This window comes from Acanthopagrus latus, chromosome 8 (genome assembly GCF_904848185.1).
Source record: "Acanthopagrus latus isolate v.2019 chromosome 8, fAcaLat1.1, whole genome shotgun sequence".
In the NCBI taxonomy this organism is placed as follows: Eukaryota; Metazoa; Chordata; class Actinopteri; order Spariformes; family Sparidae; genus Acanthopagrus; species Acanthopagrus latus.
The window spans coordinates 24,602,056-24,629,279 of record NC_051046.1 but is presented as its reverse complement, the minus strand read 5'-3'; the positions used below and the strand labels follow the sequence as shown (position 1 = coordinate 24,629,279).

The 27,224-nt window shown below is 41.7% G+C and overlaps 1 protein-coding gene across 2 annotated transcripts in view; it reads left to right on the top strand.

Moving 5' to 3' along the window:
- Nucleotides 1-258: 258 nt before the first annotated feature.
- gnao1a (guanine nucleotide binding protein (G protein), alpha activating activity polypeptide O, a) overlaps nt 259-27,224 on the top strand; it is a 103,001-nt gene continuing 76,035 nt past the window's right edge. The window contains exons 1-3 of one of the 2 annotated variants that reach the window (XM_037106326.1): nt 259-1,085; nt 1,990-2,032; nt 26,724-26,865. In XM_037106326.1, the coding sequence (XP_036962221.1) occupies nt 968-1,085; nt 1,990-2,032; nt 26,724-26,865 (303 nt within the window). In that variant the 5' untranslated portion in view covers nt 259-967. The remainder of the gene's footprint in view (nt 1,086-1,989; nt 2,033-26,723; nt 26,866-27,224) is intronic. The other variant, XM_037106325.1, reaches the window with a different exon arrangement.

Below are 27,224 nucleotides of genomic sequence, written 5' to 3'. Positions count from 1 at the left end.
TAGAAGAAAGAAAAATAGAAGCTCACATGTCCTTAAAAAGCTGCACATTTTGATACTTGAATGGTTTCAATAGCTCAAGAACTGTAGGAGAAGAAGCGTGCCGAGAAACGTACGGAAGAAGAATAAAAACTTTAAAAACTTTAATAAATTGCCTTCAGCGTTCACACTAATGAGCCTAATGTTGGACTTAAAAAAAAAAGCCTGTTGGGGTCCTATATAACAGTGTGCCACCAGGCTGCGCCACTGGGAGGCATGGACGCTCTCCCTCTCCCTTTTTTTTCACTTTTATGACGTCACCAACCTGCAATTGAACGAATGAACTACCGAAGGACCGAGTCCCCCACCGGAGCTACCGGGAGGCAGTGATATTACAGAGCGAGTCCCCGCCGCCCGGAGGAGCCAAACCGAGGAAGGTCCACGGTCAGCCGCTGAGAGAAAGCCGTGCTGGGATCAAACGATGCTCACCGCCGCCGCCCAGTAACACTGACTATCGACGACCGGTGAAGAGGAGAACCGTTACCGTGATTTACCGACAGAAAAAAAAACCAGAAGACAGACGGAGCGCGGACGGACGTAAGGACAGACCCCCGAGAACCACGCTCGAGAAACAGCTAATCTGCGGTGGCTCCATCGTGCCGTTTCTGCGCCGTGGATCAGACAGAGCGGATCCTTGATTTTTAAATGCTGTAACGGTGCCGTGTCGCCGGCTTGAGAGCGAGTGAGAGAGAGAGAGGGAGCTGCCCAGAGAGCGAGAGAAAAGACACAGGGATCGTAGAGGGTTTCGAAGGCACCGCACAGAAAAAAAAGGAGGAAATTAACCAAGAGAGAGGGGAGAAAAAAAAGAAAAGGGAGTAGCGACCTGCGTTGTTTCCACGCACCAAGTTTTCATTGAAAAACCAACGGTTCCCTTTGCATTTCTGCCGTGGATCCCGGTATCGGTAACGCATTCAAGCTGTGTTCTCTAACCATGGGATGTACTCTGAGCGCAGAGGAGAGGGCGGCTCTGGACCGGAGCAAAGCCATCGAGAAAAACCTCAAGGAGGACGGTCTGACCGCGGCCAAAGATGTGAAACTGCTGCTGCTCGGTAAGACAAGTCCCCACCGTAGGGCCTGTGGAGCCTCGGCAGGGACATGGGGAGGGGGTGTAAGGTGTGGTGTGTGTGTGTGTGTGTGTGTGTGTGTGTGTGTCGGGGGGAGGGGGGGTGTTTGGTTAAAGATGATCATCAGTGAAGATCGTGGTGGAAATAAATGGAAGTCGTGACGTCCAACCCAAGCTATAAAACTGACAATGTGAACAGAAACCCATTTTAGTTTTTGAGCAGAGAGGCGTTGATGAGCTTGATTTTTCTCTCTCTAAACACACCCTGCCCTTTTTTATTACATCACTTTGTGGCCAGCTGCTACAATTATGATTTAATCCATTTTAAGGGTGTGACAGGTGGGTGAAATGTTTTACAGCCTTAGTAGAGGTGCAGGATCAGTCAGTACGTAGGTAAAAGGTGGGAATCAGAGATGATAACTGCAGATGGATTTCAGGGAGAGAAAAAAAAATGGCAGTATGCAGCAGTGGAGGGCCACAGGCAGCACAGGCAGTGTTGGTTCATTGGTTTTGGCCTGGGAGATTGATTCATTGACTCTTTGTGGGAAAGAAAGTAGCCTGTAAGTATATAATCTGTCTGACTGCAAGCGAACAGATGGGGGGGAGGAATAGGTGGAGGGGAATGCTGAGGAAGAAAGGGTGCAGCCACTTTCCCCATCTTCCTATCTCCACCATGCTGCTGCTGACGTTCCTGCTCACTGAAAAGGCTCACTTTCTTTCTTTCTTTCTTTCTTTCTTTCTTTCTTTCTTTCACCTCCTCCTCCTCCTCCTCCTCCTGTCTCTTTCTCTCTCTCTCTCACTCCGTCTCACACACACACACACACACACACACACACACACACATACTCTCACACCCTGTTTATATTGTCTTCTTGTCTCCTCTCCCTCAGGGGCTGGAGAATCAGGGAAAAGCACCATCGTCAAACAGATGAAGTAAGTCTCCGATAAGCACGGTCTAATAACGCTATAGTGCATATGTGTGTCCCTCTCTCACTCCACCTTCCTGTCTCCCACTCACACACACACATACACACACACACACACACACTCACATGTGGTAGATGTACAGCCTGATCTCAGAACAAGTCTACAGCTGTAGCTTGATATCACCTTGACTCTGTCATGTTTCCTTTCTTGGAAAAAGCCTGACTGTTGACCCCAGAGTACCCCTAACCTCAACCCTAACAGGCCTCGTCCAACATCTGCCCAAGCGTTAGTAATTCAACCGTTTCTAATATCTGACACTGCTCTGTGTGGGTGGAGAGATGGATGAAACTGGGTGTGGGAAGAAAAGTGTGCAGGTGCGATTGTGATCTCCTGCTGTGCATGCATGGATGTTTTAGAAAAAGGGTGCTGTTTCATACAGTGTGTGCTGTGGTGTCACTGTTAACTTCACTTCAATACAATTTAAATTAATAAGAGCCGCTTTTCCTGCATTAGTTAAACGGTTCAGACTTGAGGTGTGGCCATGTCTCCAGACCTAGTTAAAATAGATAGCAATCCTGGATTAGATGTTTGTAATCATGTTGGCATCAATTTAAGATCACTTTTTAGTTGTACTCGCTCATTATTGGTTTTAGTGTTACTATAGGGGGGCAGTATTTCATTGATATATACTGCCTTAGGGTACAGCCTCAGATCTACTCACACCCTTGTGCATTTGTTGTTCACTTTGACCCTGAATATATGATATATATTAATCTTTTTTTAAAATCAAAACCCATAATAATAATATGTGGAAAGGTTAGTTTGTGTAGACAGCATGGAATTATTCAATATTTTCCACCTACCTTAACGAAAATGTGCGATGATATTCCCACATGAGTCACTACTACTCTCCGAAGGACTTCAGTGTATCATGCAAAGTGTAACTTCACCCGAAAGTGAAAGTTTAGTCATTACCTACTCACGCCCATGCCGGTGAAAAGTCGAGTGAAGTTTCGTAGTCCACATTTCTGGAGCTTCACAGCAAAACAGTGGAACAACTGTAGTAGATGTAGTAGATGTGGACTTGTTGAAGCTTTTCTGCCACAATCCAAGTCCCGTAATTCACACCTTTTTTTTAAAGCCGAAATCTTCACAGTTGCTGCTAAGCTAAAATTATCAGTGGCTCCCTGTTCAAAGTGAGTGCTACAGTTTGACTTCTTGACAAGTGTGTAAATAACGTCCTTTCAAATCAATTTAAGATCTCATGGCTTCCTGAAACTTGGATTATACCAGAGCTATGTGGAGCCATTTTAATTTCCTAACCCCTCCACTACCCTTTAGTTGTTAAGGATAATGCTGTGATGCTCCAGAAATGTTTTGTGGACTATGAAACTTCACCTGACTTTGCATCTGTATGGGGGTGAGTACATATCGACTGAATTTTCATTTTTGGGTCAGTTATCCTTCGAGCAACAGTTTTTGTGATTTTATCCTATTTCTGTGTTGCTGCTGTGTAACTTGATAGATTTCTGTTTTTTAGAGCTGAAACAATTGAATTGATAAGTTGATCAGTAGAAATTTAGAAGATATTTTTGGTCTCAGCTTCTCAAATGTGAGGATGACTTCAATTTGACATAGCTGGAAATTGAATAACCTCTGGTTTTGGATTGTTGGTCAACAATAATAAGACACTTTAATGAAATTATCATCACCCAAAATACCTTTAGGTGCTCCCCAAAATCTGAAAGAGAGAGTTTTTGTTACGACACCATCAGCCTGTGTAAACACCACGTGGCCTGTTAGCTGTGTCAGTGCTTACTAACTACCCAGTCCAATATATAAAATACCCTCCAGTACTGCTGTTTTACCCCTGGAGGGACTACATTTTGTATTTTGAGTTCAGAGTTCAGTGACTTAATTAATGCTCTTTGTTTTTTCCCCTCCTCTATGGTATCATTGTAATGTCATAATAATACTGCTATGGGGACTTATCTGTTGTGCTGGTCTGCATGATACTTTAATAGTGTTTTATTATTTACTGTATCACTGCAATAATCCTTTAATATAGCTACAGGATTTAATGTAGGTTTCTTTCAAGGCCAGCTGCACATCAGCTGGTACATCAATAGCACACACTCAGCCCCTCCCCCGTCATATTATCAGTAATCCTGTCCTGACATATGGTTTTTCCTCAATCTCTTCTGCTGTGTCATTTTACAGACAGCAGAGTGAGTTTTAGCTGATAATAGGCTTTGGTTGTGGACGTATTGTGACATATCCAATGAGGACATGATTCAGTGAATCCAGATGAGCCTCTTTCTCAGCTGTTAATGGCCACTCCAGCAGCACAGAACATTGTGCACACTCACTGACCAACACTCCCAGTGGGTTCATTAAATGTATATAGCAGGCCATAACCTTTCAAGCAACTGAATACACTGAATGCATTGGGCCATTGTAAATCAGATATTTATGTGACAGAGAGTGATGCTTTGAGCTGTAAGGAGACTGGAAAGGCGCTACAGAAATGCAAGTCCCTTTACCATTCACACGAAACAAATAAATGTAAATTGACAGCAGTGTTAGTCCACGCAGGTGTAGGACTGTTAAGCTAATATTACGGATATTGTGGGAGGTGAACTGTAAGGTAATTGCTGCTTTCTGTTTTACTTTTCACACACTATAACATGAAAGACACACATAATATGGTGTACAAGTTCACTTCTGTTAAATGAATTGTACAGAGAGAGCTCGCTTCCTTTCAGCCGGTTAATGGCGCGCTCACTTCTTTCAGTCATTCCAGCCATGCCACCTCCACGTCTCTGTTGTCTGATGATCTCCAAGTCTCCAAGCTCTCCTTGCTTATGCATATTAATGAGTTGATTGAACTGCATCTGACAGACAGCGCTGTCTTTTAATAGTTGCAAGTTTTTATTTTATAGAATCTTATCCTGATCAAGGGTAAAATGAGTGAGACAATGCGCCCCAACAAAAATCTCTTCTTGATAAAGCGTATTAACCCTGACTGACTCGTCGTGCCGATGCCAGAAGCTTCACACTAGGCAGATGTTTATATAGTGCTGCATGCTATGACTGCAGGAGGGGCAGATTTGCCTTCAACAATATATACTAGTGTGTTTCTTTTAAAAAGGACATCTGATATTAAAGAGAGGGCAGCTGCTGCTCAAGTGGTGGACAGCGCCCTGCCAGGGAAGCCTTTACTTTCCTGTTCAGAGACGCTCTGCTATTTCCGGAACCGCATCAGAGGAGTGGAAAGCCCTTACTGCATTTTCTTTCACAGTGCTTTGAACATCTGGGGCGTGCTCAAGTGACCAATTGTGTGTGTGTGTGTGTGTGTGTGAGTGTGTGAGAGAGTCAGTGTTCTTCAGAGAGAGAGACAGAGATGAGTGGATTAGATTTAGATTGAGATTTTATGGTATGTACATGGAGCTGTGGCACAGCTGTGTATGGTATCTCAGTGAGTGGAAGTCAGGAGTCTATTAACACTCTGTACAGTCCAGTGGAAAATAACTGCAACTGCGCTCACCTTAAGATATGAATCCGTTCTATAGGCTCGTTTCGGAAAGGAACTGCACAGATTGCAGCCCCTTGAGATGATGCGGCTTGTGATCTTAAATACAGCTGACTTGACTTGAATTAAGGAAAACTAGTTTTGAATTGTGCTGTGGCTAAAATCCTTTTAGTGGACAGCACACATTGTGTCCTCAATTTTCTTTTCTTGGAAACACCGATTATTAGTTCCTGAGAGGATGAAACCACCGAGTGACAAGAACTCATGACAAAGCACTTGTAATACCTCTCTAGGGTCTACTGCTTTACTGTGTGTGCAAGAGACAGCAAGTGATAGAGAGACACAGGACTGAGAGTGGATTACAGTTGTGTATGGATGATTGAGGTTTCAAGGTGTTAAGCCACAGCACAGGCTTACATAGAACTACTTCCGTAAGACAAGAAAGGGGAAGGGATGACAAAGCGGAGAGGAAGACCCGTGACTGTGCAGAAATGGGGCATCTAAAGGATAAATGATTTGCAGGAGAAATGAGAAGGCTCGTTTACACATGATACATATCAGTAAGTGTAGTATTTGGGCCAGCAAACCAAGGGGACTCGGTCACATGTGAACAGCATATAACTATCTCATGCATAGAGCTGTCTGTGTATGACACCATCTGTTTATGGTGCCTGTGTGTGTGTGTGTGTGTGTGTGTGTGTGTGTGTGTGTGTGTGTGTGTGTTCAGACGTGTACAAAGGTTATCTCACTGCCCAGCTGTCAAACTGACAATGAATCATATAATGCAGTGTTATTTTCATATATTTGAGCAGAAGCAAGGAAGCGCTGCCTGGCACAGTCACTGAAAAGTGTAGGAAAAGTTTAGAGGTTATAGCCAGTGCGACCACTTCCCCTTTGTACTTGTCTAATAATGTGTGAGTTGTTTGCTCTCTGCCCTTAAAGGCTTCGCCTCTAGGTGTAGTTCTGTAAGGGCAAACTCCAGAGACTGTTCATTTTACCAGCAAAGACATGAATGATTCCTGGTAGACATGTCTTACAGCTCATTAGCTCAGTGGCATGTGAAAGCTTGCTTGATTTGTGACTAAGCAAGCAATTAAACAATGACAAAGACAGAATAGTGTACAGTTTCAAACATCAACTCAGTAGTTGTACTAAATAAGGAATGAAATGTATTTTTTCATGTCTTACTCATTCCATTTTTTGAAATTAGTAGCCTATGTTGAACTCGATCGCGAACGTAACATAGCCTGGGTAGTTTTCAAGATGTGCTGCCTTTATGTTCTTCCTTGTTAGCCTAACATTCGTGTCAAAAATTCCATTCAAATCTGGAAACTGAAATTGCCGAAAAAAATAATTTAGTTAGTTATTTATTGCCATTTTTGTAAACAGATTACAAAGGCGCAACAGGTTTTTTTTTTACCAGGAATTTGAATGAGACACTGAAAATAGCTTAACAAGAAAACAAAATGAACTGCTGATGTGAGTTAGATAAAGAAAACCAAAGTGGGTTATACTCCAGAATCTAATAGCTTACCACTAAACAACTGTTATAACTAATATAGATACATTTAACTCAAAACTCCAGGTAATCATTCAAGCCCATAGTCTTAGTATTAACCATGTTGAATTGAAATGATGAACAAATGGATAACTTCAACTGACTGAAAATGTGGTGTTGCTTTCTTTGTGTTGATATTAGTGCATGTATTATTTTCATTTTGTTGCGCAAATAATTGGTTATTATTTTGAGTAAACACAGCAGCATAATTAACGCAAGTACTACTAAGGCTTGTACATTAGCTCTGGAAGGAGCTCTCAAGAGTTTGAAAAAATAACCCTGATAATGCCATCAGACTTATCTTGAGTTAAGCCTGGAGATAACAAATTTATAGCAGGACAACACTGGGGCATTATGTTTGAAAGACATGGGTGTTCAGCTGTTCAGTTAAGGGAAGATGCCATGAAAAATGCTATGAAGTTGTCCTTTTGGAAACGTATGATGTGGCTTTTTTGGAATCTCATCCGTACTAGACCCGAAACGTCAGGACATCTAGGCCTCTGCTTTAAATCTGACAATTCTTTTTGTACTCTGGGTCTCTCTTTATTCCCCTAATTAATGGAACAAGTTAAGCCTTAAAATCAATTTGATAGTCTTTCTGTCTGGGCCCCTTGATAGCCGGATGAGTTGGACCATGACATCTTTTCATACCCGATGAATCTCCTGGTAATACCTCTTGCAATCATTAACACTCTACAACCCATATAAAATGATATAAACTGTGAACACAAGACATGATTGGACGATTGCAGTTTGCAGGTGGCCTCTATTGCTCACAGGACAATGCTGATTTTAGTTTGATAACAGACTTATACTTTGTAGCCAAAGAAGTTTCATGTTTCCATCATCCTTGTTAATAGACGCTGTCAGGACTGTGTCAAGACTAAAGATACACACACGCATTCATCAGTTCTGCATATTAGAGCTCATAAAACAAAGCTGAAACAGCCTGCTAAAAGTAGCAGTGGTCAGTATTATTTAAAATAAATTGCATATGAAAACAGATTTGTATTTTTTATGATTTCTTTGTTTAACTGCTTTGGACAGAAAGATGTTTCAAGTAGTTGTCGTCCTCTAATCTAAAATCAAATGGCAGTTGATTCTTTCCTTTCCTTTTGCTTCTTGGTGACTGGTTTCATGATGTGACTAATCTGTCTTTGTCAGTTGTCTGTAGTATATTCCATGGAGTGTTTACTAGATTATAATTTGACAGCTTTTGCAAATGCATGCTTGTTTAGACTGACTCTATCCACAGGGTTTTGGAAGGGATTCTGTAAGCTGAAGAGGCCAAAAACCTATTAAAGGCAGCCTTCCAAGTCTGCGACTATACACAGCAAATTAATCGACCCTGTCTTCGCTGAAAAATATTTGTCAAATTACTCAGATCTGAGTGTGGCTGCACTGAAAAAACACATCCCATTATGTGTTGTGAGGATTTGAGCAGAAAGAAACTTCAAGCCCATTCACTCGTTCCGTCGCTGTATGTAGAATACACAAAGCTTCTCTCTCTTTCTGTCTCCTTTTTCTTCATCTCTGCCTTTCTCTTTTACAATGTATGTGTGTGTTTGTGCCACGCTGACATGATCGGAGGCGACTGGCTGAAGGGAGAACAAACGCTGTCCGTCCCTCACGGCTGCACTGCTTCCCACAGGCCGTTCCCACCGTGTGTGTGTGTGTGTGTGTGTGTGTGTGTGTGTGTGTGTGTGTGTGTGTGTGTGTGTGTGTGTGTGTGTGTGTGTGTGTGTGTGTGTGTGTGTGGTTTCTCTAGCACAGGAGATAATTAGGTTTAAGCCTCAGAAGAGGAGAATAAAAGGGGGAAGGGGTAGAAGATGGAGGAAAAAAAGGTGGTGTTTTGTGCAGAGTGGCAGAGGGGGAGAGGTTGAGAAGGGGGTTGTAGACGGAGGGACACAGAGAAGGGAGTTTTAATGAAGGGAACCAATGCCTAGTGGATAGAAAGAAAGGAATGAAGGAGGAAAAGAGTGCTCTGCAAGAGCATATAGACAGGACCGGACTGGTCGAAGTAGAGTAGTGATGAAGAATGGAGTGAGGGATGAAGAGAGAAGTGAGACAACTCAGTGAGAGGAGAAAAAACAAGAGTAGAGTTACACATGGACACTCGGCAAAAGCAGCCAGGGAGGAAAATTCAATTGGTGAGGGAGTGTGAAAAGAAACAGGAGTGGCGAGAGGAGAAGAGGCTAAAGGGAGGATGAGTGTGAATGATGTAGAGGAGGTAAGAGGAGAGAGGCGAAGCCATTTTGAGCAAGAGGAGAGAGGGAGAGAGAGAGAGTGGCAAGTTAAGAGAACACATTCTCACTTATTAAGCAAGCCAGAGGAAGTGACAAAGAGAGAGACGAGGACACGGTTGTCAAGGAGAGAGTGCAAAGGCTACTCCTCCTGGACTCTGTTCTCTCAGATAATTATTAGCCTCCTTTTCCTGGTGTGGTTAGACAGAGAGAGAGAGAGAGAGAGAGAGAGAGAGAGAGAGAGAGAGAGAGAGAGAGAGAGAGAGAGAGAGAGAGAGAGAGAGAGAGAGAGAGAGAGAGAGAGAGAGAGAGAGAGAGAGAGAGAGAGAGAGAGAGAGAGAGAGAGAGAGAGGAGAGAGAGAACGAAAAAAAGAAAGAGAGGGAAAGGAGGGAGGGAGGAGGACATGTTGGCACCACTCTCAAGTCCTGCACGCAGAGACAGTCTGTAACTGGTCATCTAAGACAGTCCGTCAGCCACATAGTCACCCTCCATTGGTTAAATATAGCCGTGGGCGTGCTCATCACCACAATGATTTGATTGGTCGCCTCAATGAGCTGTGAAATAACAGAGAGGCAACATCTCACCATAGCTGTTTCCCACATGTGCTCGCTGGCACGTCTGACCAGGCTTTGATTGCACTGTGTGCGTTTTACATTTAAATCCTATTTGCATAGACTGGCAGACAAACCTTATGAAAGAATAAATGCTCAGACGCACACATTTGCTCCACTCTCCTTCTCCATTTCCTCGCATTTTGTCAATTTTCTTGAGCTCACCTCACTGCTGGTATTCTCTCCACATGATACAGCTGTCCACACTGTTTTTAATTCTTTTTAGTTCTTAGACGCACATTAGCACGGTCAAAGTGTGACGATTTTAGAGGGTTCCTTCGAATTATTGCTGAAAGCAATACTGCAAACATGCAAACAAGGCTACTACCAATTAAAGACATTCTTGGTTGACTAGTAGTTATTAGTTCAAGCCCTTACTTACTATTCATCACATGTCTATGATACTAGTTATATTATATTGATATCTACTTTTTGGGGCACGCACAAAGCAAGCTGCCTCATAAAGACGATACTGGAAAAGCGGTAATGTTGCTTATTCTGAATGTGTTGGAAGACAAAACAGAAAGGTTAAGATATCACACAGGTCTTGTTGTTCAAAACTCAGCAATAACTAGGTTCCAACTCACTCCTCTTTTGCCTCACCCTTCGTTTCCCAAATTTAATTGTCCAAGGAGTCAAAAGTCCTAGCTGCCACTATAAATCACATAATTACTACAAGTATTCCCCATCATCAAGCTGCCATCAGTCGATCGCTGCTGGACTTGGTTCGTTGCCTGCTCTTCCCAGAGGTCCAAAGCCCCGTGCTGGTATTGTAAACACCAGCAATACCGCCGGAAAGCTACATGGATTACTGATCTAACCAGCGGCTACAATTAGCAGCCCTACTTTCATCATGTCCCAAAATAAAAGGTGCAACTCTCAAAGGGAGAAAGTTATCATTGATGGTTTAGTTGGATGTTAGGGGACAGCCTTACTTTTAGATGTGATTAAATGTTATAGTGTCGGTGAAAGGTCATCAGTGCCATGTAAAGATCACTACACAAACACAACATTTAGAGAAATGAGAGATGTGTGAGGATCTGTTATTTGAGAGAAAGTTACCACTAATGCCATGAAAAAAGTTTGTGAAAATGGGGTGTCCTGATAGCTTACCTAGAGCTCGAGCGCCCCCACATAGCACGCCTGAGTGCTCAGCAGCTGCTCCAGTTCGATTCCAGCCCTTTGCTGCGTGTCTTCCTCCCTCTCTTTTCCCTTTTCCTACCGCAAGTTTCAATCATTCTATTGACTAAGGGCTAAGATAAAAGCTTCAGAATTTTTTTTTTTTAGTATTTGTTCAAACTTTCTTCTAGTTGACATAACAAGAAGGTTTTTTCTATAACACACAGTTGGCTCTTTTGTGTGTAAATGGGCCTGGAGGCTGCACGATGCTGCATTATGTTACAGTTGTGACAGAAACCGAAAGCCTGACATCACACTGATCTCTCCAGACAGCTTGTTAGCCAGTTTGCTTCTTAGCTATATACAGTAGGGATAGTAGCGTTTTGTCAAATCAGCACAACTGAGAATTCAAATCTGCACAGACCCCCCCCCCTCTCTCTTCCAGATAGATGGCCAGCCAGTCCTCTTGAGTTGCCAGCAGTAAACTGGGATCTGTGTGAATTTACTCATCACAGTTCCAGTTTATGGGACAGACATAGCTCAAGACCAACAGTTATAGCTGCTTAGATTACTATTTATACAAGAATCACATTATTCAAAAATGTATGACAAGTCTTATTTGACTCTCAGCCATAGTTTTGCCTCAACAATGACATATACTCTCAAACAAAGAGTCAAATGCTGTTGCTCCTACTAGGGGTAGAACAGGAAACATTTAATGATCGGTATCAGATCAGCTGATCCTTGTCATTATATCAATCCCACAAAAACCTCACCTTCACCTTCCCACTCTGAAACTAATGAAGGCCCTCATGTAGTCATAGCTGTACTGCCAGTGTGCTCTGACCGGAGACATGCTGCATGATTATTTGCAGGTTGACTGAAACCCTCCACACCTGAGAATTTTGGAAAACTGTAGATTTGTAGAGGGGCAAGTCTGCAGTTTTCCAAATTTCATCGAGCATGTCTCCTGTCAGAACACATTAGCAGCATAGTTGGTGGTAGTAAAACATCAGACGCATTGAGTACAGAGCAAATTTTTCCCGTTTCTCTCTCTCCTCTCCTTCCCATGTCATTCTCTTTTTGATTATATTACATTAAAGGGTGTTTTTGCTCTAAGCCATCTCTTTCTCTGTCTGCACAGTTATGCGACCAGGTCAGTGTGACTGTGTGTGTGGTCCGTGCTAATCAGGGCTCCTTACGTAAAACAAAGCTCTTTTTGTCACAGGAAATTGCGTGTGTGTGCACGCTTGCATACTTATGCACGGTTGAGGGTCTGTACTTTTGTTTTTGCTCATATGTTGATGTAGCTGTGTGAGTGTGTTTTTTTGTGTTAGACATTTGGCAGATTTCACGTCAGTTGAGCACACTGCGAGACAAAGGAGTCTTGTTACAGTGACTGCACTCAGCTGATAGAAAGTCAGCTGACGGTCACTGTGGCTGGGTTTGTTGCTGGAAGAGTGTGTTTGAATGCATGTTTTTATATCTGTGTGTCTATTGACAACAGTGAGGACAAATATCTAATACATTTTGGAGCTGCGTTTCTGATGTAGGAGATTGGAGTATATTATAGGGGTTTCCCTCCATATAGACTATGTAAATCATGTGTACAAAATATCAGAGAGAAACACTTCAGCATCATGCCGTGTGATACGTCATCACAAAGTACACCCTAAGAATTGAGATAAAAACAGGAGCTAAGTTGTAGCTGAACAGAAACTGAACATTTTAGTAACTCGGGGCTATTGTTGCATTGCTTAGATCATACAGATATGTTTTTCATTGTGTATATCCAGGAAAACACCCTTCTTAGGACTGACAGAATTCTTAGATTGCATTTTGGTATTTTGTCAGCACAGGCAGTATATTAAGGTCTCTGTCATAGAAGAACAAGACTTAGTGTCCAGAACAGACTTATTCAACTGGTGGGCCAAATGTGTAACTCATTCTGGCCATTGATCATATTGTTAGAAATTAATGAGCTGATTCATTAGTTGTCTGTTTTTAAGCACAAAAATGCTCTTTTTTCATTAAAAACTTTTAATCATGTCTGTTTGACCAGATGGAATGACAAGAATCAATCTGACAACTGACCTCAAAGATAAAATTTTTTTTTTTTAAGTAACGTGTATATACCCAAGAAATAAAGGTACTGTACATGGTTTTAACACATTAAAATTCCAGGCTTTGCAGTTTAGACATAATGAATGTTTAAGTCAGGCTACTTTTTACGCCATGTTTCATTTCTTATTTTCATTTTTTTAAACCTGGCCACAAAAAAAACTATTTAATGAGTTGAATAGACGTGGTCTATAATCATGCGTGTGGATCTGGGCTAAAAATTCTAAAGCTAGTGGGCAAAAATTCTTACAATAACAGTGTTGACATTTAGGCCTATGTTTAGTAACTTTAGCAGGTGGATTCATGAAATTCTGCCACGGTAGATGTTAGCACGCCAAGTGATGGGCCAACTAAAAAGGCTGACATTGCCATCCCTAGATCACTAAGCATGGCCAATAAAAAAATTGAATGATCAGGTATTTGTTCAAATTACTTTAATTTAAAGTATGATTACAGATTGAGGAAGGCTCCACCCTTTCCGCTGAATAAGTGGGCTTTTCTTGGTTTGAAGTACAATAAGTAATTAATGTTGACACAGGCGAAAACAGGAAAACTGAATAATTACATTTCAACCTTTTATCTAGGACAACCTGATTAGACCTGTGGCCTTCTCCTTCCTGTCTCTCTGCCTGTCTGTCATCTCTTCCAACAATCTTTCTGAAGGCTCCAACACTTTACCAATGACTTCAAACTGTCTGTAACGGAGTACATGCTGATGACTGCTGGCTGTGATATTGTTGTTGTCAACTGTTCTTGGAACAACCACGTTGCACATACTGACCACTGGGTCCAAGATCAGAGTCACCCTTTTTTTTTACTTTATTCATTTAACTTCATTTGTCATTTTATGCCTGATTTTTTTCTGTAATACTAAAACAACTCATCTAAATTGTTTGCACTCATTTTTAATGGCTATTTGGTTTTCTGCATTTCACATTTGAGACACCATGGTCCATCATTACTGGCCAGTATGAAACACCAAGTGATCATGGCTCAACAATCAGCTTAAAATAACTGGAAAATTGGAAGGAACAGCCAGTATCAACTGTGCATGGTACAACATGTTGACACCATCCTCAGAAAACAGACCAAGGAAATTACCCATGTGTACTAAACAGTAGCAAGAAGAAAAAGTTGGGGCTCATGGTTGACTTCACTTTATCACCTCTGCCAAGGAGGTCATGTTTACACCTGTGTCGTCCGTTAGTTGGTTTGTTGGCTGTGTGTGTGTGTGTGTGTGTGTGTGTGTAAGTGTGTATATATAAATATAAAACAGTAAAATGTATATTACAGTATATGTAATTATCTAAACTTAAAGGACTGTTCTACGTGTTCTAATACTTGCCTTTAAATTCTTAACAATTATGTCCCCATTGCAGATGATTATTGTTCAGAAATGTAGTACCAGTGTAGTTTGTCTTTTTGTCTTTCCCATTCATACCTGTCTAGCTCATGCTTATCTGAGTATATTAGTGCTGGTGGTAAACATCAGTGTTTATTCCATAATTCTGTAATGATGATTTAGCACTGCACTGTTGAAAATGTCTTCAATAAAAAGTCATTAAAATGAAGTAAGAAAAATCCAGTAGGCACTACCCCTGAACTTTTATGGTCCCAGTTACATATTTCACTAGGATTTCTGAAAGAGCAGGTACAGACCAAGATCAAGCCTGAAATATTGTCACCTTGTCACAGTTCAAACCTGGTGGCAAGATTAGATGAGCCAGTAAGCCAATAGCATTTTGGCATGGAAATTTTCATAGAAAAACAGAAATGAAAATAACAGAATTACAAGGCCTCAGTGTAAGATTATTGGGTCCGTCTCTTTGTGCAGCTGTCGCTCCCTAGCTGTTAATTAGGTGACGATTATGACACTGCACTCTCTGCCTTTGTCACACTAGTATTTGCCAGGTGAGCAGCTGTGTGATGTGGTGTGATGTAATGTGTGTGTTTGTGTGTGTGTGTGTGTGTTTGCTCCCCTGTTGAAATCAGCCACTGGGGAGGAAGAAAGGGTGTGTCAACACTGTATTCTTTAATTAATAGTTAATTGCACATGAAAAAGGAAAGCAAGAAGGAGGAGAAGGAAATTATTAGGGATGAGGAGTGAGAAGGGGAAAGAGAAGATGGCAGTGAGTGGGAGAGACATGACAAGGAGCAAGTATGATGTTAAGTAGAGAAAATAAGGAGACGCAGAGAGGGAGAGGGCACAGGAATAAGGGATGAAGGAGGACTTGGCAGAGGAGAGCGGCCGATAGAGATAACATGTGACAGTGAAGCAGAGAGATAATGGCAGACAGATTTAATGAGGTCTTCCCAGATGTAATACTGAACTGTAATTATTCTGCTCCTCTGTCTGCCTGTATTTATATGTATGTATATGCAGCTACTGACATCCTGGCTGAACTAGTGCAAGGCAGACTGTGTTCCCTTGGCACAAGAACTGTCCATTAGCACATGACCAGACCTGGGCCAGGGCTCCTCCCCAGCACAGGACACACTGCTAGAATCTACAACTGAACGAGGGTGGAACCCACTAATCTTCCCATCACAGTGGAAATATTGTGGCTCTCCACATTGGACTGACTGTGGATTAGATGTAGGTGACATTTAAGAAGGGGCACAGTGACCAAAGGCATGAACTTTTTCTTTCTGTATGTTTTTTTTTTTTTACTTGTAGTTGAAAATGTGACTAGTCACAAATGTGGAGGAAAAAATGTATTAAATTGTTCTTATTATTAAAGTGCTTCACATGTTATCATTGATCCAGTGTTTGAGAATATAGTGGAGGACATCAACTGTGATTGTGGTACATCCTTCGCTGTATCCAATCCATCAATTTTTAACAGGACAGAATCAGCTCTGTGAGACAGAGTGGCAGCGCTTTGAGCTTAATGTGAATGTTAGTATGCCATCATGCTCACATGATAGTGCCAATATGTTTATGTTTACCAGGTAAACAGTGCCACAGGACTGAGACGTAAAACCCAGGAATAAGTTTGCATTTCTCAGTCTGGGTTTTCTCAAAAGGTGTTTGGTTAGATGCCTGAAATAAAGTCTTTGGTCAACACAAGCATAAGAGATTTTTCATGTCTTGTGTTGTGACATAACATATGTCAGTAAAGACCCTATTTGTGAATTTCTTTATGAATGCTCTCACTAACAAGTGGCTAAATGAGTCTACGGAGGTTGATGGAGATACAGAACGTCACTACGCCAAAGATGGACACTCATCCACTCGCTAATCTGTCTTCAGAGGCGGACTTTAGTTGCAAACTATTGTTTAATGTTCTGTTTGTGGGGTTTATCTTCCTCAAAAAAACCTGTAAGTATTATATCTTGTGTTCACCACAGAGCTTTATTTTTTGCAGTGAACCAGAATCCAATTGAAAAATCTCAAGCTTTTAGTCATAAGGAACCAGCACGATGCTACCTCCCAGGTTAGCCTACCCAAAAATGTTGACCTTTTGCTCTATATAATATTTCCCCTGTTCACCATATAGTTAATTGTGTTAGCATGCTAACATGTTTATGTTTGTTGCTAATTAGCACAAATCACAGAGGCTGATATTCATGGCATTTTAGGGCTGCAGTTATCAAATATTTTTAGAATCGAGTATTCTACCGATTATCCCATCGATTAATTGAGTAATCTAACAAACATTTTTTCATTATTAATCAACAGTAGCAAATAATGCCTAACAAAAACGACAGGCCTATTAAATAGACCAAGCAATTGGCTTTTATTCCTGAAAAAAACCATACAGGTATTTCTTCCAGCTATTCCTAAAACGAGGAGTAAGGGCGTGTTTGTGTGTGCACGTGTGCGTGAGTGTCGAGATGAGTGTGTGTGTGTAGAAAGGAGTTATTTGGTTTAGGCTATTACTCTCTTGCAATTTAACATAAATTAGTTTCCACATATTAACATAATATCTAGTCATACTGACATCAGGCTACAGCCTGTATAAATACCATACGCTCTAACTAGTGATGGTAGGCTATGTAAAATCAGCTAATATCAATTTTTACATTAGTTTGTGTCGGCGATGCTTGGTGAGCTAGTGTTAACATCTGGATGCTTTCGGTTCAGATGTTGAATCACTGTTGATGTTGACTCATTGCACTCCACAGTCTGTGTGGAAAAATGATCCCTGAGCTAAGCTGGCCACACAACGCGGGTGATAGCAATTAAACGGAGCCTTGAGGCAGAGGTTTGCTTCGATCTTTTTTGTAATCAAGTTATTTGAGTTACTTGAGTAAACGTTTCTGCTCTATGGCATTTGACTCTGACTTGTATTGGACTGGGGTGGGAGATGGGCATGATATTGCTTTGTAAGCTATAGGAGGAGTATCCCAGGATACATCATAGATTAAAAAGGATAAGATTTATTTATGGATTTTTGGTATGGTTGTATTATTTTCAATTACAACTTCTGTTGTAATGAGCATTATAGAATGCGACAAGGATCAGTTCATAATGTCGTAAAATGACTGCACTTGCCTGTAACATGCTAACTCAAGAAAGTGGACTGAGTATTTATTTACTCTTTAGTGGATCTCTTCTGTGGTACAGCTCAACCTTGTTTTATAACATAAAATGTTATGGCAATCCATCCAACATTTGATTAAATATTTCAACTGTGTAGTTTTGCTAGAGGTAAAAATAAAGTGGATACATCCTTTCTGAAGCAAGAATGTACAGATGTTTGCACCATTTCATCTATTAGACATGGAGATAGAGAAAACGTTTATGACCAAAGTCAGTAGGATACATCCTCAATAAAGATGTGTACCAAAATTCATGGCAATCCACCTGATAGGGGACATACATTGTGGCTGGACCAAAGTGGTGGAGCAGCCAGCTATCATAACCATCCCTGGAGCATGGCCACTAGCTAGGCTAACAAATGGGTGTCAAAGAAGAAAAAACAGATGCAGAGCTCAGAGCTCGGAGGTGTGTGAGAGTCTGTGTGCTCAGGATGCTGCTGCGTGACCTCAAGGTGTGATGGCAAGTTAGTGGAGCCAAATGACAGAGCAGCTGGTGCCTACACTGTGTGTGTCTGTGTGTGTGTGTGCCTGCCTGTCTTTGTGTGTACATGTGGGTGTCATTCAGGATGGGGACTCTATTACTGACACCATTGGTTATTTATAGCTTCTTTTTCCTGATTATCTCCCTCTTCTTTCATGCTCTCTCTCATACTCATTCACACCCATCACATTTTTGTCCCCTCTTTCCTCTTCACTCTTTGCACTTGCTCTAATGCTCCCCTGAGCGCTCACAGCCACGTAGTGCACGCACACACACACTGATACACACGCACATGGTATGGTGTGTCACTAACTCCAGCAGTGATGACAGGAGTTGGTCAGTGTGCACTCTGTCACGACTAAGAGCTCTGTCAACAAAGACCACAAAGTGATAAAAAAAAAAACAATCACGCAGGATCTTGAGTGTGCGTGTGTGTGTGTGTGTGTGTGTGTGTGTGTGTGTGTGTGGTTGTTTCAGGACAAACAGTGGCAGAAACAATGCAGAACAGAGATAAAGACCTAATTGCACGGTGCGGTTTGTAAGCTTTGTGTTTGTGTGTGTTCACATGAGTAGGTGTGAGGATAAAAATATGAGTGTGGGGGATAATGGGAGACAGAAAGGAGAGAGGCAGGCATTTTGTGTCTGATACAATGTGTGTTTGTCTATGTAAGCTTAATGCACATACAGCAGAAGTCTTCCATGGACTCTTTTCTTTGACTACGGTTGTTGCTTGTCACTTATCAAGCAGTTTGTGTTTATGGTAGGCAGAGACACTGCCCTTCAGCACTGCTACATATTGTAATTCACTTAGTATGTAAAGTGTTTGGCTTTAGAGTAGCTAGAATGTCACAGCCCAAACCATCTGTCTGTCTTTCATCTGATGACAGACGCCTCAGAGTAACCTTCACACAGAGGGAACTATTTCCACATTTTAGGGGAACTGAGGACACTTCTTCTTTTGTAACATGCATCTTTAGTATGTTGTCATTTTGTTGTAAAACACAACTTATCAGGACTGACTATGAATCTGTGACATCACAAATACCGTCCTCAAGGGAGATTTTGACAGTCGCTTTGATCCACACCAGAGCCCGTGGCGTGATGGTACCAACAAGTGGTTGTCATTACTTAATTGCCTATAGCGTGACCATTCGGCGTCGCTTATCTTGAAGGCTGATGCTAACACCTGCTTAGATACATTTCCCTCCACAGTGCTGTCCATGAAAGCAAATGCATCGCTGAAAAAAAATATTCTGACCTTTTTATAGTGTTAAAAAACACATTTATCAACTTAGAAGCTTGTGACTGACGTCAGCTGCTCATAAGGGGGGCTCTCCTCACCCATATGCCTTGGTTAAAGGTCTCATATTATACTGTTTTTCATCAATTTCACACAGCTGTCAGAGGTCCAACAACACTGTATTTGATATGCATTGCCCCAAACCCATCCATGGTCTTGAATTTCAGCTGGCTAAAAGTTGCTCTACTGAGAGCAGGCTGTTTCTGTACCTGCGCTTTTAAATGCTAATGAGCTCCATCTGTCAGCACCTGCCTTGCCTGCTACAAACCCCTCTCAGGGTGAGGATGCCTCTTATGCTAGCGGTAGCATGCGCTAATGTTTACAATGGATATATGTACTGCTGTGGCTCGCGGAGATGCTGTCGTTCAAACATACCATTTTGACCCAGAATCAGACCCAGAAGGAGAGGCTCCTGAAGAAGTACAGACTCTGTGGCTGCAGCGGGACGTTTCAGACTGGTTAGTGTGTCTGAATAATTTTAGTTTGTTCTCTGTGTTGTTACAGTTACTGCCATGTAGCTAATGGCTAACAGCTAGCGAAAGCTGTGTTTGTCTCCAGCTCAGTCTCCAAACTCTTGGACACTGTTCTCATCGTCTCTGTCTCCAGTCTGCATGTTTCCAGACTTTTTTACAGTGACAACCAAGCTCCATCGCAATGTTATTAACATTGAACTTGTTTCAAACGCCATTGCATAGCGGACCGAAGCGGAGCTAACTAGTTAGCTGGTTTCCAGCTGACTTCACCATACTCGTAGGCAACTGTAAATAGTATCAATACGTGGCGACACTTACCGGTGGCTTGGATGCAGTTGCTGGATCTGATATGGTTGGGACTGATCCTTTTACGAGGGTCAGTATCAAGGCAAAGCGAGCTTTGTCCTCACCCTGAAGCAGTCCAATGAGAAGTGGTTAGCACACACATACAAACTAACACAAACTGCAGCTGGCACGTTGTCAATCACTTTTTCTTCTGTTTTTCTGTAGCTGGGACAGAATATAGGCACTTATGTTGATTTTTACAGCCAACAACAGAGCAATTTGCACGTCTAACTCTGAGCGGCAACATTGCGAAACACTGCTGTCTTACCACTGGACACACTGAACTGCACCTCTGGGATGAACTCCCCCTCTCGGATATCTCCTATCACTGTCCAGAGGAGGCCTGTCTATGACTCTTTTCGTTACGTATCAACAGGAGCTTAATCTGAACAGCCTGTAGGAGCTCCATATTACCAGTGGGTGGACTGCAGAGACCGTGCAGGGATTGCTTGTTTTCCTCATTCTTGGAGTTGGCAGGCTCAGGGAGGACCAGTTGTATATGTAGATAATACATAATATGGGACCTTTAAAACCACTATCCTTGACCAGTGTTGTGAGGCATACTTTTTTTCATGAGGGTTTTAAAAGTGTGTCTGGGACTTTATACACGGGTGTCAAAGAGTAGACTGTATTGTATTGAATAGGTTGCTATTCATTTAATAGTTGACAACAATTCTACTAATCAATTAATGGCTGTAGCTTTAAAGGTGCAGGAGGTAAAGATAGGCCACCTGTTGAATTTATGCTCTCAACAAATGAGGAGGAATCCCAACGATACCCCATATTGTTAGTGTCTAAACAGCTAGGACAAAGAGGTTTTCCGGCCTCGGACTTCAGTAGATACCTCTGGAACACTCACTTCAAAATCTGTTGATAATTCTAGTTTTTTAAATACTGTTTTAAACTAAATCTTACATATTGCACCTTTTAATGTTGAGTGTTATTCCATCAAAGGCCATTTTGGTTTGAAGCACAAACGCCAGTCATTTGATGTGATTATTGATTGCGTACTGACATCTGCCATCACACTAAACGCCTGCTATTTGGCTTCTAACACAGCAACACGTAATGATATCATGGAATATTATGGTGGTTAAATTGCCCATATGTCTGTCTCTGTGTCCATCTGTCTAGCTCGGTGTGAAATTAAACTATGTTTCAGGTCACCGTGCAGACTGTGCCAAAGCTACAGGAAATTGCACACACACACACACACACACACACACTCACAAAGTGCTCTGTCTTTGCTGACAGAAGGCCTTGGAGAGTGGGTAATGAGAAAAGGTCCTCATGCATGAAAGCTCACGTCAGCAGGCCAGCCAGCTCAAAAACACTGAGACACACACACACACACACACACACACACACACACACACACACACACACACACACACACACACACACACACACACACAAATCCAAGTCCTTGATACACCTAAAACTAATCTTGCTACAACACTTATCTTGAATATTTTTCTTCTTTTTTCAACTGCGGTCTGTCTTTTTTCTAACCATCCTTTCTTTAGTGCTCTGTCATTCGATGTATCATTTCCCAGGTTGATAAAGCTTTCTAGGAAGACAGTGTTGAGTCCTCTGAGTTAAATTGCTCTCCTATTTTAGAAAAACATCTCACATGCATATTACTTATCTTTCAAGTATATATTGAACATAGATGTTATTGTCATGACACAAAACAGGTTGATGTATAGCATATGACTTGTGCATCATGTTGGAGAACTACACTCCTGATATACCTCTATATCTTTCAGGAGCCTCAAATTCTATTATTAGGGGTTCTCATTGATTTATGCTTCATGGAAGTGTGAAACATGCATCACCCTGGCATCAGCTCAGCTCACTGTTTTCCGCAGAGACTGCAGCATCCAATTAAGAGTTTGTACTCGTTTCACCTCTCTGGTGTAAGAGAAGATGGAAGAAAAGACAGAATTTCAGAAGAAGTTGGCATTAAGTCATTAAGACAGAGTGAGAGATGAGAGGAAAGACTAAAAACCAGCGAGTGTATATAGAGCTACAAAGAAAGATTCTGTTTTCTGCTGCAGTGCAGTTTTATATTTATGCACGTGATGCAATCTTTTGGCTCTGTATGTAATTTCGTTGGACAAGTGGGCTGATGTGCACATCAGACACGTAAGAATAAAACAAATTATTCGTCCTCGACCCAGTGGATAGATCTGTGCTCTCACCCTCTGCGTGAAAGTCAACGATGTAAACAGGAGCCGGGTGTATTTATATAGGACTGGCAAGCTGCCTGATTGATCTGAAACATTACACTGCTCAGGCTGTGCTGTCCTCAAGACCGCAAACACACAGTCTCACACGACATAAACATGCTCACACACACGCACACACACACACACACGCACGCACGCACGCACGCACGCATGCACACACACACACACACACACACACAGTACAGAGATAGTGGCACTTGTTTGTCAGATGTTCTTTGTTTGGAAGACAGATCAGTATCAGTGTGTATGTGTGTCATAGATGAAATCCCCCTTAACTATGTAGGAGAATGTTGTTGCTTCGCAATTTCAACAATACTATGTATGATTATAAAGATAAAATGTATTTATCAACACTGGTTTATCCTCTGTGGTCGCCATTTTTGCAGTTTAAATGGCGCCTTTCTAATCTTTCAGATATATTTTATTTGGTAATCAATGTAAGTCATCATCTTGAAGGGGCATGGGGACACAGCGAGCGATAATTTTGTGTGCACCTTTTCGTCCCTCAGTTGTTCAGTGCAAGTCTTTAAGGGTAACTTCATCATGTCACATATCAGAGTGTGTTAACAGTCTTAGGGACTAATACTGCGTATGTGAGAAAGTTGTACAAAGTTTTGTGTGCCCTGGCCAAGATCTCATAAAGAGAATGTCTCAAGCGATGTCACTCAAGTCAGCTACTCTTCCTCATCTCTGCTGGACGCTAGGGGCTTAAGGCTACGTTAGCCGCTCCTACCTTAACACACCTAAATCACCGGTTGAACCGCAGGGTTTGTTGCAAATACAGTGCCAGGTTTTGACAACCGGGAATTCATTGAATAAAAAAGACCATATCTCTATCAAGTTTGAGCAAAAACAACAATATAAGTATTACAATGTTAGAAGAGTGGAATGCTAAATCACACTGGATGAGATAAGTGATACCACTCTCATATTTGTCTGATGAAAAATAAAGCTTGGGTCAGTTAACAAACACACACGCTTGGATTGACTAGCTTGGATCTGTCCAAAAGTAACCATATCTGCCAACTTATTCTTAAACTCAGTAATTAGCATATTTATACTCATTTGGCAGGGAGCACCAACTTTTTGCAGTTCGTGGCAACTGCTAACGAACAAGATGGCCCATAGCTCCCTGTAAAAAAGACAAATGGTCGTCTTTATACGATTTGTCTTTAAACAAACAAGATAAAGTATCATCATTTAGTTGCTTTCCATGCATCCATGCTGTTAGACTTGATACTAAACCAAACTTAGCTCGAGCTATGTAATTGTCACATAGTTATGTGTGAGAGTGAGTGATATTGTTATTTACCTTGGAAAGAAAGCAAGTCAGCCTATAGCACAAATGTTCAACTAATTTGATTCAGCCATCAGGCATTCACACAACAGCTGTATTTCTTCAAGTATTTCACGGAATTCTTCTCAGCAGAACCAATGAAATCCCCATGCTTCCCATCAAGTTGTTATGATGTTTCTTTGTAACTTCTCGAAGGAAAACTAATTTAGATTTTCTGAACAGTTGCTCCTGGGCTCAACAGTTTTGCACATATGGGCCTGCTACATTTGTTTGATCATTTCCTTCATTTGCATGTTGATGTTACTGTAGCAGTTTTAATTGCACACACACACAGAGTGGTTTAAAATTGATCTCTTATAACTTGTGACTGCACAATGCTATATAAAATTGCTATATAATTGCTTCATTAATGATTGATTAATGAAGAGGAATCAATCAAAATCAATTATGCAGTTACATTTCTAATTTGCATGTTGGTGAGTGTGCACATCCAAACCGAGAGTTACTGGAATTATGGCTGAGCGGTCTTTTTACAACCACAAAAATCAGCAGGCTGAGAAACGGAACTAGTGACATGATCCATCTCTGTGTCTATCGATCGTTCTTCTCAGCCCTTTCCATACTGTGGACAGCTTTGAACCTGCACATGCACCCCCCTATTCAGCCATAACCTGCTTACAACACAGATGCCCACTTGCTCGTGGGGCTTACAGTAGTCATACTCCAACGTAGTTGACACCAAAAAGCATTAAATCACATGCAAGCGCTCACATGACGTGCTCAGACCCTCACTGGCAATAACACTCACATGCTCTCTCTTTTTTAGACCAGTTTTAAAATGCACCCAAAATAAGCCAACAAGTGATTTACAAGTAACTTAAATTGGAATTTAAAAGAGGAAATAATAGATATAAATGGACATTAGGGATTTGCATATAAAATGTACTTACAGATTTTGAAACAAAGTGATAGATCCAACCAAATGGGTGCCAGTCACAGTCTGGGAGGGTCCAGATTTGTTTTTGTTCTGGCAGGACTCAGCACAAATTAAACCCTGGACTTGGCACAGCTTCAGAATTGTCCACACACATTTGCAGATAATTTTGCTATAATTTTACCCTTATGGATTTGGTAGGCAACTTATGTGCCTGATGATGTTTCCAGTGGTCTCTGAGTGAGCCTTTTGCTTCCTCAGAGTTCTCCCACTCTCATCAGAAACCTCTTTCTGAAGATCAGATTTATGGCAGATTTTGAATGTGTGACACTCGGACCTCTTTGATTCATCTGTTCAAAAGTAAAGCTGAGCTGTAAAAAGTCTACTTTTATGGTACAGACTAGTGAACTTTGACATCATTAGCATAAGTCAGAAGGCTTGTTTCGAGACGTTGACTAGTGATGGTGTATGTTGCATACATGTGGTAGACAAGACGGTGAAATGTATTTCCCCTCATCATGGAGATTAGTGGCTGATTTACCCATTGGCTTATCTCTGTGGTGTGTCAGGAGGTGTCAGGAGGGCAGAGCCTCAATTATAGCTGCTTAATATGGCTGAGAGTAACAGATACCAGACTAGACAGCCACACTGTAAGTTGATAGACATGTTTCAAGGCGTCCTCCTCAGTCCCTTCTGTAAGGAGATCTTGTTCAGCCCAACTCATGTCTTTGTGGAGACGTTGTCCATCTGAATGGCTTCACAATGTTGCCCCAACCTGTATCTGTCTGTCTGTATCAGTTTTCTCTCCTTGTCCTCTCTGTTGTTCTTGGCTGCCCATCTCTCTGTCATCTCCCTCTGTTTGACTTTGTCTGATCCGTCCATCTGCACAGTCTTACCTCCTGTCTGCCTGGCTAACTGTCTAACTGCCTTTGGGTCTGTCTGTCGGTGCGGCCATGTGTTAGCTGCAGTGAAAGACACCATGACATTTAAAGCAGCAGTGTCTAAATGTCAGCTTAGCCTACTGGTTAGGGACCCTCTCCTCGTTGCCCCCCAGTCCAGCTCACTCTTTCTTTTGTGTTTTTGTTGCAACTCTCCTCCAACCACCTGTGTTTCTCTCTGACCCTTCACCCCATTCTCCAAAACCTTCTCCTTGCTTTATTTATCTAAACCTTCTACCATATCCCAGGAGCACCTGCTGTTCACACGGTCTTATTTGATGGCTGTAAAGGAGACATATCATGGTCATTTTTAGGATCATGATTATATTTTAGGTTACTACTAGAATAGGATTACATTCTTTAATGCACAAAAAAAACATTCTGTTTTAGCTCTTTTAGCTCCTAAATACCCACTCTCCTCTGATTGGTCAACTCTGAGCCAGCATCGCAACACAACAACAACAGAGCAGCTATGCCAAATTAATGCGCATGTGCTGAAATATCCCCTCAGCTTTGATATATATATACTAATATATTTGATATTTGATGCAGGTATGTGACATGGTGAGGCAATGTTATGTCACGAAGTCACGTAATTAAAGACGGGACTACTGACAAGATGTTTCAGGAGCAGAGTTTTTTGTGGGAAAGAGGAGCTCCCTTTGATATAGGCTTGGGTTTTTAGTCTCCTTTTGAATTGTGCTTTTTGTAGTTTATTTATCTATATGTTGATCTGTCTATCGATCTATCTGCACACTAGTACACCTGGCTATCAATGCACATGTTCATTTTTTCTTATTTCTGACCTATTTTCCTCTTTTCAGTGTTCTGCTAGCTGTTAAAGGATTATGTAAGGGGCTGTTGTTACTGTGTCTGTGCACAAAAGAAATTCTAAACCTATTGTTCTTTACCCATCGTCTAATGTGTTTGCATTTGTGTGTGTTTAGGATCATCCATGAGGACGGTTTCTCTGGCGACGACGTAAAGCAGTACAAGCCTGTCGTTTACAGCAACACCATCCAGTCTCTGGCTGCCATCGTGCGTGCCATGGATACACTGGGCCTGGAGTACGGAGACAAAGAACGGAAGGTCAGCTCTCATCCCCCATGCTCGCTCACACTTTCCAAGCACGTCCATCAGACACATTCAGATACACACACACACACAGCAACATATGCGCATTTCAAACCCACGATTTTGGTGCATGATGTCATACAATCACACTGAAATGTAGCACAGACACAGGACCATCACAGATTGTTTATATTCTCAAGTCCATAACTGTGAACTGAATAAGGCTGAATGATGTCAATCAACATCCTTCACATGCTGGGCTACCAGTCCTGAACGCAGCGAGTAGACTGGATGAATAAGAAGTGCTGCAGTTCAGGGTGAGGACACAGTGTGCCGTACACAGAGTTACTGTCTTTCAACCAAAGCACCAGGAG